This window comes from Colossoma macropomum, unplaced genomic scaffold, assembly GCF_904425465.1.
Source record: "Colossoma macropomum unplaced genomic scaffold, Colossoma_macropomum, whole genome shotgun sequence".
Classification (NCBI taxonomy): Eukaryota; Metazoa; Chordata; class Actinopteri; order Characiformes; family Serrasalmidae; genus Colossoma; species Colossoma macropomum.
Window position 1 is genome coordinate 35,036,796 of NW_023494787.1, and position 11,418 is coordinate 35,048,213.

At 38.5% G+C, this 11,418-nt stretch overlaps 1 protein-coding gene across 3 annotated transcripts in view; it reads left to right on the forward strand.

Moving 5' to 3' along the window:
- Positions 1 to 11,119, forward strand: part of atp1a3a (ATPase Na+/K+ transporting subunit alpha 3a) — a 30,808-nt gene extending 19,689 nt beyond the window's left edge. For 2 of the 3 annotated variants that reach the window (XM_036567105.1, XM_036567104.1), the window contains 12 exons: positions 317 to 561; positions 2,773 to 2,965; positions 3,575 to 3,887; positions 4,241 to 4,391; positions 6,085 to 6,253; positions 6,422 to 6,576; positions 6,722 to 6,845; positions 7,483 to 7,628; positions 8,008 to 8,138; positions 8,569 to 8,670; positions 10,619 to 10,710; positions 10,844 to 11,119. In XM_036567105.1, coding sequence (XP_036422998.1) covers positions 317 to 561; positions 2,773 to 2,965; positions 3,575 to 3,887; positions 4,241 to 4,391; positions 6,085 to 6,253; positions 6,422 to 6,576; positions 6,722 to 6,845; positions 7,483 to 7,628; positions 8,008 to 8,138; positions 8,569 to 8,670; positions 10,619 to 10,710; positions 10,844 to 10,872 — 1,850 coding nt within the window. In that variant the 3' untranslated portion in view covers positions 10,873 to 11,119. Of the gene's footprint in view, positions 1 to 316; positions 562 to 2,772; positions 2,966 to 3,574; positions 3,888 to 4,240; positions 4,392 to 6,084; positions 6,254 to 6,421; positions 6,577 to 6,721; positions 6,846 to 7,482; positions 7,629 to 8,007; positions 8,139 to 8,568; positions 8,671 to 10,618; positions 10,711 to 10,843 lie in introns of those variants that run through there. The other variant, XR_005007070.1, reaches the window with a different exon arrangement.
- The last annotated feature ends 299 nt before the right edge of the window (positions 11,120 to 11,418 follow it).

Consider the following 11,418-nt stretch of genomic DNA (forward strand, 5'->3'; position numbering starts at 1 on the left):
GAATGAGATAGAGAGGCTGGAGGACTCATAGATGAGCATATTCACTTTGTGAATATTTTTCAAATTACAATTCTCTTGCTCCATGTTAAGGAAGTTTTACAGAGATTTCTTCATATTTTTCATTTCAGATTTAGAAATTTAGCCCAGTCCAGTACAGTACAGTTATATTAGTTGCATGTTCTGATATTTTCTTGGATTATGTGACCAGCCATGATGCACTAACATATGACTGGATAACAAAATGCATTATTGCAAAATGGTTCTTATTGTTCTTGTTGCATTTTTAATAATGTTCAACAAACTGTTTCTTTTTTAGGGACATCTTTTGATAAGACATCAGTGACGTGGGTATCACTAGCCCGTGTGGCAGCGCTCTGTAATAGAGCGGTGTTTAAGGCAGGGCAGGAATCTCTGCCAATCCTGAAGCGAGATGTGGCTGGTGATGCCTCTGAGTCAGCCCTGCTGAAGTGTATCGAGCTCTCCTGTGGCTCAGTCAAAGCCATGAGGGACAAGAATAAGAAGGTGGCAGAGATTCCCTTCAACTCCACCAATAAGTATCAGGTTAGTAATAACCTAAAAAGTGAAATGTAACATAATACCATTTTGGTGTAATTAATGGCCAGAAAACATATAATTACGAATTAGATATTTAGTAAGGGTCAACCGATTATCAGCTCTGCCAGTAATCTGAGCTGATATTTTTCATTTTATGATAATCAAAATTGATATTTAAACTTGTGTCTTTGCCCATTAGAAGTATTTTACATGATGAATGTTCATCTTTAATGCAACTGAAAAAACACTTCTGCCCACAGCCATACTGGATCAGGAAGATCTTTAATTAATTACATATATTTCAGAGCTGTTTGCAAGTTATTATTTATATCTATTGTCTTTTTAATGACTTTGATTCCTTGCATTTTTTCATAATTTCTATATGTTAATATTATATGGAATCTCTATGCTCTTTATTTTTATAATAATCAAATGTTTAGCATTACTATGTCATTAAACATTACGTTCCATTAATGGCCATTGAACATTGGCCCCATGTAACGTTATCGGCCTCAATGTTTACCAATAATCGGTATCAGCCTAGATAATTATATATAAGCCAACTCTTAATACTCAGTACAAATCAGACAATTAAAGATACAATTAAAGTATTTAACAGGGTTTCCACTGATCTTTAAAAAATTGGATATTGAAAACTTCGTCATAAAATGTCAAACGTTTATTTTTTATTTTTAAATGTTTTTTTTTTAATTTATTAACTTATTCAGTGTAGGGATGTCAAGGCATATTTTATTTGATCAGGTATTGGCTAAAATAAGGTCAATCAGATTTGTATCCTTTGTTTAGTTTTTGTGCTCTGTTTACTTCACTTGCGTTGAGATGCCTTAAACTGACATTATTCACAACCTGCAGCAACGAGGAGTTTTTTCAGAATGCAAAAAATTCAAATGTCTGCAGTGTTGAACTGTTTAAAGAGGCTTGAAACATGTCATATCTGCAGCTCAAGCATTTCCAGTTTAAAGTAGCCACCTTGCAATGTAAAGTGTGTGTGCAGTTAGAGACTGTTTGTACCTCTTGTTGTGGGCGCCATGCCACCAAAACCATTCCTGCATGTTTTTATCCTTGAATCACCATCGGTTAAAAATGCTTTGCAGAAACATTGTGCTTTACTGTCTGTGTGCAACATTTCTGGTTTAAAACTGGCGTTAGCAGAAACGTTAGCTCGTTCAAAGGTGAGCGAAAAGTGAAGCAATTGCGCTCGCATTATAATAGCATGAGAGTTTATTCACCATATAAGATGGTTATTTTACATAAAAAGTGAAATCAGTTATATAAATTATATATTGTATAATACAATGCATATAATAGAAAATGAAGTGATATTGTCATCATATGAAAGTACTTAATCAGATTTGATCATAAGCCAATATTAAACACACTATAAAATGCTCATTTTGAAAAAGCAGATTAAAAAACAAATTAGTCCAGAATGTCAAATTATGCACACAGTAAAGTGAACTGAACTCTGATAAAAAAGGGCAAAAAGTTAATTGGGACATCGCTAATTAAACTGTAAGAAGATGCCTAAAAATCGAGTCATCTTGTATGTTAAACTAATCCAGAATAGTCTGCAAACTGAAAATATCCAGCCGACGGTGGTCCTGTGGTCCAAACTGACCACTTATGAAAGGGTAGAGGACGGCAGAACTGATAAAGTTAAAAACATTCAAAAGACTGTGTAAGGACTGTACAACCTTAAAGCATACATATATGTTTTTTTCAACCCAATGATTAGAATTAAATAGATATTTAATATATCTCATAGTTGGAGGTGCGTAAATTTATATGGTGGAAATAGTATTATTTTAGTTATGCTGAGCTCTTTAAAAAGTATAAATGAATTTGATTTTCAAAATAAGATGGCTGCCCCACTGCTGGGTTTTCCAAAACATTGAGTGGATGTAAGTATGTTTGATTCTTACAGTGCTCTAAAAACAAGACTCAAGATCCAAGAGCGATAATGAAAAGATTTCTGTACATTTGTCAGGAATGGTCAATAAAAACTGTTTTTACCATTTTGCCTCATAATGGGGCAGAGCAGTATTTGGACATAGGATGCATAAAAGACAAGAACTTGCAATCTTTCGTAATCAATAGAATATTGAAATGGTGAAAGCTATAGATTTTAGTTTTCGTATGTCCAACAATTTAATGTTCTAAAAGTTGTTTTTATGTGTGTGTGTAACATCCTTCCAGCTTTCAGTTCATGAGACTGAAGACCCCAATGATAACCGCTACCTGCTGGTGATGAAGGGGGCCCCAGAACGTATTCTGGACCGCTGCTCCACCATCATGGTGCAGGGCAAGGAGCAGCCCATGGATGAGGAGATGAAGGAGGCTTTCCAGAATGCTTACCTGGAGCTGGGAGGACTGGGAGAGAGAGTGTTGGGTGAGTGAGAGAGAAGTAAATCAAGCAGAGTAAAATGCATTTTTGAATTATTAGGGCAGAGATATCAAAGCACAGTGCAAACTGAAATACTAAACTGGAGTTTATTCAGAGTAAATGCTAACAGTATGTTTAGGACACAGTAAAAGTGAAGGGCAAGTATTTCTTGCCTGTGAAAAGTTTGTAAAAGACTGTAACTGACAGCATCCAATTTTCTCTTTCCATCAAAAACTGAAATACTTCCCTGTCACTAAAATGTATCTCACTTAAGTAGCAAAAAGTAGAGTGTTCTCATGTTTTTACTGCTTTCATTGGCCGTTAACTTGTTCCTATATCTCTGCATATCTATTCTAGGTCACTATGTAAACTATGATTTTGTAAAAAGCATCCTGAATATCCCAAGCTTTCAGCTGTCCAGCTGATGACTGCAACAGCAAATTCAGGGCAAACAACCGTAAAATGAGCTCTTGAGAGTAAAACACTTATGTGCTTAAATGGTTTGCTTTTTTGAAAATACTAGACTGAACCCAGTACCTCTTTCCTTCTCTGTCTCAATCACTCTCTCTTTCTCTCTGTCTGTCTGTCTCTTTTTCTTTCCTTTTGTTTCTGCAGGTTTCTGCCATTTGTTTTTGCCTGAGGACCAGTACCCCAAAGGCTTTGCCTTTGATACAGATGATGTCAACTTCCAGACAGATAACCTCTGCTTTATTGGGCTGATGTCCATGATAGACCCACCCCGTGCTGCAGTACCTGATGCTGTGGGCAAATGCCGCTCAGCTGGCATTAAGGTCATCATGGTGACAGGCGACCACCCAATCACTGCCAAAGCCATCGCCAAGGGGGTGGGCATCATCTCTGAGGGCAACGAGACAGTAGAGGATATTGCTGCTCGTCTTAATATCCCTGTTAGCCAGGTTAACCCCAGGTACTGTACCATTGACATGGTTTTTGTGAACACTCACACAATCACACAAACAAATGCTGAAGTACACCACTTAAAACTCAATACTTATAGTATCATCACAGACTGTCACAACAGAAATACAAACATCAGGCCTATCTTAATTACACAGTGTATTTTACACAATTGAGCAATGGTATCTAGACTTGGTCCTGATAAAACATGTGGGGTTTAGCATGTGAAGGCTTAGTCCTTTTTTATGCTAGAGCGGCACTTCCGGCAGGGAGTACGGTGTACTACAAAAGCATCTTAAGATGATGATAATACTGATTTTGGTTATTTTTGTTTTTGTGTTTTGTTTGGCTATGTGTCATCAGGGATGCCAAAGCTTGTGTGATACATGGCTCAGATCTTAAGGATATGACCCAGGAGCAGATGGACGATGTGCTGAAGAACCACACAGAGATTGTCTTTGCCCGAACCTCACCACAGCAGAAGCTTATCATTGTAGAGGGCTGCCAGAGACAGGTGCATACAAAAGCATAAACACATTAATGCACTGACATACATATAGGTACATACAGTGCTGTGAAATATATTTGCTCCTTTAGTCATTTTTGGTCATTGGTTTGCACCTCTCCCATGGATTCCATTTTTGCCCAGTGTCTTTCTTGTTGTGGAATCATGTACATGTACCTTAACTGAGGGAAATGAGGCCTTCAGTTCTTTAGATGTTCAACTGGCTTCTTTTGTGACCTACTGGATGGGTCGTTGATGCCCTCTTTGTAAAATTTTGGTAGGTCGGTCACTCCTGGGTTCACCATTGTTCCAGGTTTTCTCCATTTGTGGATGAAGGTTTTCACTGTGGTTTGCTGGCATCCCAGATCTGTGGCTCTGTAACCCTTTCCAGACTGGTAGATTTCAATGACTTTCCATCTGTATTTGAATCTCTTTAGAACGTGGCATTATGTGCTGCTTTTTGAGACATTCTAGCCTGCTCCATTTTGCCAGAGAGGGTCTGTTCAAAGTGATGTTTAGATTTAACAGGTCTGGCAGTTATCATGCCTGGGTATGGCTGGTGAAATTGAACCCAATAGTTGATTGAATTTGGTTAACTGGTTGCTTTAGTAGCTGGGGGGGCAATTACAATTTCACATTGGGCCAGATAGGGCTGGACAGCATTTTTTTTTCAATAAATGAAATCATTGTTTAAAAACAACATTTTGTGTTTACTTGTATTCTCTTTGTCTAATATTAAAAGTAATTTGATGATCTGAAACATTCGAGAAGCTGGAAAAAGGGCAAATACTTCCTCCAATTAAAAACTAATTGTATTTTAACAATAACCCTAACCCTTAATATACTCAATATACACTGCATACCCTTAATACATTAATATACACTGGCCAGCCACTTCATTAAGTACACCTTGTACACTCTTTGTCCATTTTATCAGGTCCACTTACCATATAGCTGCACTTTGTAGTTCTACGATTACAGACTGTCGTTCATCTGTTTCTGTGCAGAATTTTTTAGCCCCCTTTCACTCTGTTCTTCAATAGTCATAATTCATACCTGGACCACAGAGCAAGTATATGGCACTGCACCACTGCAGTGACACTGAGATGGTGGTATGTTAGTGTGTGTTGCGCTGGTACAAGTGGATAAGATACAGCAGTGGTAAAAGGGGGCTAAAAATTGCAGATAAGCAGATAAATTACAGTCTATAATTGTACAACTACAAAGTGCTCTGATATGGTAAGTGGAGCTGATAAAATGGACAAGGTTTATAGAAACAGGAAGGTGTCTTAATAAAGTGGCCAGTAGGTATGCTTCAAGAGGGTAGTTCTAGGGCTGGCCCAAATAATTTGAATACTTTGATCGTTGCTTTGGTACTTTGAATACTTTGATCATTACTTTGGTATTGTTTCTCTGTTTAGTATTTGGAAGCTTTGTATTTTTTGTAGCCCAAAATAAATTTCATCAGCCAAGACCTTTAGATAGAACAGTGATTGTTAATACGGGGAATTGGAAAAAAAAAAAAATTCATAGCTGGTTTAATTGTATGTATCAAAAATTCATGCCAGCCATCAGTGGCACCTTGCCTCATTTGCAAATTATAAAACAATGGATCTACAAAGTTCTACCAGTAGAAATACGAGAAAATATTTGATCACTTAGTCACATTTTAATGCCGTCTGTAATAAAAAAACACTTTCAGGGTGCCATTGTGGCTGTGACTGGTGATGGTGTGAACGATTCGCCAGCTCTAAAGAAGGCGGACATCGGTGTTGCCATGGGAATCTCTGGTTCAGATGTTTCCAAGCAGGCAGCTGACATGATCCTTCTGGATGACAACTTTGCCTCTATCGTCACTGGAGTGGAAGAAGGTGAGAGATTAAATGATGGGTGGAGATGAAGGGGCAAAATAAAAAAAGGAAAAAAAACAAAAAGATTGATGGCAAAGTCTGAGTGAATGTTAAAGTCTGAATTGATGGTAAAGTCTGAACAAACAGAAAGTTTGTTCATAAATGTGTGTATGTGTTTTGTATTTGTAGGGCGTCTGATTTTTGATAACCTGAAGAAATCTATTGCCTACACCCTGACCAGCAACATCCCTGAAATCACTCCCTTCCTGTTCTTCATCATGGTCAACATTCCTCTTCCCCTTGGAACCATTACCATTCTCTGCATCGACCTGGGTACTGACATGGTGAGACGCACACATTCACATGTGAACAATGAAGACACAAAGCTCAGTGTATAAAAATGTGTGACATAAACTCATCCAAAGAAATCACCAGCCCTAACTCAGTTACTTTATTCACACACTTACTAGTTTGTCTGCTGAATCCCAGGTGCCTGCTATCTCCTTGGCTTATGAAGCAGCAGAGAGTGACATCATGAAGCGTCAGCCTCGTAATCCTCTGAGGGACAAACTGGTCAATGAGCGTCTCATCAGCATTGCTTATGGACAGATCGGTTAGTACACAGCTACAAAACACATTTTAGGGTCAGTTTACTGCCTAGTTTATTAGAACTACCAAAAAGAAAAGTTTTGTTACAGGAGTGCATCAGCTTCATTTTTTCCCCTCAAGTATTTCTGCTGATATTGATACCGATACCCATCACTATCATTATGCCATGTTTAATATTAATCATAATTTTTTTGTGTACAGGAGTTGTGAGACAATATGCATTGTGAACTGAATACAAATATATTTCTGCTATACAAAATATTCATGACATCTGACATAAATTGTAATGGCTTCCATTGTTCTATTAAAAAATACAGTTCATGATGTTACTGTCTAGACTCTCAGTGGGTAGGAGTAAAGATTTGGTACCGTTCTTTTATACCCAGATTTATTAGTGCTTTAAGCCACTTAACAATGTGTTTATAAGGTTTTGCCTTCCTAGACTGTGGCTTTGCCAAATGTTGACAGGGATAACTTATATCTTACCCTCACTAAAATCTCCATGATGAAATGCATTTTTCTTTTAATGCATGTTGTAGGGTTGTCATTAATTAATTCAGGTCAATCAGGCACTTCATCCTCTTGTTTTTATTTATAACTGCTGCAAGACAGTCATATTCTGTCTCTCTCTGCTTCTGTAGGTATGATTCAGGCTCTAGGAGGCTTCTTTGCCTACTTTGTGATCATGGCTGAGAATGGGTTTCTGCCCTCACTCTTGGTGGGGATCCGGCTCAACTGGGACGACCGCTCAAACAATGATCTGGAGGACAGCTATGGCCAGCAGTGGGTAAGTAAAAAACACCTTAATGGTCCTGCTATGTACCGTATACAACAGAAACACGCATGATTTTTACCTGTATTCAAATGAGTAGCCAAACTTTTTCCCCATGATGTTTTATACTGACAAAACTCATACAGCATTCCCTCGAATACACACATTTTGACAAAAAAACTGATTGCAGTAGCCTCAAAATGGCAGTTCATGCAGTGTTAATGTGTCTAACAAGCTTAGCATGATCTCACTGTGTTATAATGTGAAGATTATTGATATGTATCAAAATTAACTTGTTAACTTTTTTGTTTGTCTTTCCCTCTCTCTTCCTCTTTCACACTTTCTTCTTCTTTTTCACACTCCATTTCCACCCTTCTTTCTACCACTTTCTCAGACCTACGAGCAGAGGAAGATTGTGGAGTTCACCTGTCACACAGCCTTCTTTGTCAGCATTGTGGTGGTGCAGTGGGCTGACGTCATCATTTGCAAGACCAGACGCAACTCTGTGTTCCAGCAGGGCATGAAGTTAGTGCTTTTTCTCCAGTTTCTTTCTTTTTAATTTGTAACTCTCTTTTCTTCCCTCTGCTTTGCTCTCATTCCCTTGCCCTATTTGTGGTATCCTTATCTCTTTTTCCTCCAGCTCTTCAGTGCACTGTCCTTTCAAAGTTCATGTGTAGACTAGAAATGCTGTCCTCATAGTTGACGTTGAAGTAATAAGAGATAAGTTGGTGACTGTGAATAAAGGTTAGCAAGGTTAGCATGATCTTACTATTATGATGATTGGCCTCGACTAGCTTCCATGACCTCATTGTTGAGATCGTTTTTAAGAAGTTGAATTTTTAAAACATAATTACTTTTTATAGCAGTGTATAATCGTAATGAAATTCTGTGTATTGTTTCTCTCTCTGTTTCTCTCTTTCTCTCCCTGTCTCTCTCTCTCTTTCACTCTTTACAGAAATAAGATCCTGATCTTTGGTCTGTTTGAGGAAACAGCTCTGGCTGCCTTCCTCTCTTATTGCCCAGGCATGGACGTGGCTCTTAGGATGTACCCACTCAAGTGAGTTGTTCACTCACACTCGCAACCACAATTTGATGTACGCTATGTGGCCAAAAATATATGGTTATTCCTTCTAATTACTGGGTTTGTATGATTGTATGCTTGAATTTATGTGTCTGTTAGCAATGGATGTGGCTCAAATAGCCAATCTCCATAGACGAATGGGTCATATTGAGGAGCTTAGTGTGTCAACATGGCACTTTAATAGGACTTCACCTTTCCAACAAAGCATTCCTTCAAATTTCTGCCCTGCTAGAGCCAACCTGTAAACTGTAAATATTATTGTGAAGTGGAAATGTCTAGCAGCAACAGCAACTCAGTCACGAAGTGGTAATCCACACAAGCTTACCGAACAGGACAGTAGCGCTCACTTCTACTTCCTAACTCCATCTGGAAGTAATGTCTGCACAAGAACTATCTGTCAGGAGCTTAATGGATTGGGTGTCCGTAGCCGAGTAGCTGCACACAAGCCTAAGATCATCATGTGCAGTGCCAAGTGTTGGCTGGAGTTGTTTAAAGCACACCAGCACTGGACTCTGAAGCAAAGGGAATACATTCTCTGGAGTGATGAATCAGGCTTTACCATCTGGAGGTCTGACTGATGAATCTGGGTTTGATGGATGCAAGGAGAACACTACTTGCCTTAATGCATGTTGCCAACTGTAACGTGTGGTGGAGGAGGAATAATGGTCTGCAGCTATTTTTCATGGCTTGGATTGGATCTGCTACCTGACCTGAGCCTGACAGGGCCCGACAAAACAGGACTTCAAATTAGCACCTGTCCAGAGGTAGTTTGGACTGGGCCCATTACTTCCAGTGAAGAGAAATATTAATGCTGCAGCATACAGTGACATTCTAGAGAAATGTGTGCTTCTGACTTTGTGGCAACAGTTCAGGGAAGGCCCTTACCTGTTCCAGCATGACTGTGGACGTGTGCTCAAAGTGAGGTCCATAAAGAAATAGACTTAACTGGTCTGCACAGAACCTTACGAAATAATGTGATTTAGGCTTTACCTCAGGATTCACTGAACTTTTGTCCTAATCAAAATTAAGTATTATTTTCTATCCTTACATAAAAAATAATATGATTAGGGTGCCTCCAAGTTGGATGTCGGCCCCTAAATGTTAGGAAACGACCTTGCAAGGCAGTCTTCTGTCCGTGTCACTGTATCATAGGCTTTAGCTAAAAACATCCTAGCTGTAATGGATTAAATTGAGAGTCACTATGAAAGTTTTAAACAATGTATTTAAATATCTCTAATTTTTTTAGTTTAGAGAGAAACCAGTCTCTTAACATACACACCATTTGCTTCAATGATGAATTAATTGAATTGATCAGTGTGTGAAATCCATATATTACTGAATTATTATAGCCATGATGAACCTTCGGTATGAATTGGAATGCTGATTTTGAGCTAGAGATTACCTAAAAATTTTAACTTCATGGTGGAGTGTGGGGTGAAACAAGATATTATTTGTTAATATTATTCTTTCCTGCCCATTGATGCATGATGTACCCAAAAATCAGAAGACATTTTGAATAGATGTTTACAGGATTTTGTTGTTTTAATGATATTATGTAATTAATTGTGCTTCATTTGACCAGGACCATGAACTAACCAAAGAATAATAATTTTTCATTTCAGGTCAACTTTAATGTCCATGGTTTTGGAATTAGTTGCTCAACAAGCATATATGGTGTGATGTTTGGGTGTGCGCATAGGTTTGAACATGTAGTGTACTACATTTTGTTTTTGATGATTTCTGGAATTTTCCATCTTTCACTGGTGCTGTGAAGCACAGTTGCCATCTAGTGGTAAAAATGGAAATGGCAAGGGTGCAAAGTGGAAAAATTTTGAAGGTGGAAAGTGATGTGATTAGTTCGATAACACTGGATTATTAAGTGCTGAACTCATTCACGTCTTGTTTCTCCATCTCTGTCCTTCAGGCCGAGCTGGTGGTTCTGTGCATTCCCATACAGTTTCCTAATCTTTGTTTATGACGAGATCCGAAAACTCATCTTGCGCCGCAACCCAGGAGGTATGGTATACACACACACACACACACACACACACACACACACACACACACACACATTTTATACACAGTGATGTACAATGACATGTCGCATTAACCAGATCTTTTCTTTCTCTCACTTTTTCTGTCTTTTCAGGTTGGGTTGAAAAGGAAACCTACTATTAAATTATCAATTCATTCTTTACTCTACATTCAGTCCCTGTTTCCTGCACCCATCCCTGTCTTTCTTCTTGTCTCTCTCTCCCTCCTTCACCTTCTTCTTATTCCCTCTTATTCTATACAACTATAAGATAACCCACAAAAAGGACCATCATTCCCCATGTTACATTCCTTCATCAAAATCAATCAAACAGAAAATGTCAAGAGGATGCGAGGACCAACAACGAAGGAGTCCACCCTCCTTTCTCTCCAACTGCCTTTTTTTCTTTCTCTTTTCTGACCCAAAGACTACAGCTTAGTCTGCCAATGTCTTTATTGTGCTGGTTATCAAGATTGTTCAATACACTGCCAATATTATAATGAACACTAGTGTCACTTAACAAAGCTGTAGCTGGCAGCGGCACTTAAATTCAGTCGCTACCAACAAGGGCACCAAGCTTGCTGTGAACACACTGCCACTTTGGTTCTCCCCCTCAGAGTCATTGTTAGCCATTCCCTGTCTTTTCTTTTCACTCCTCTTTCTCTGTCCATCTGTAGTGCTCTTGTTTTCCT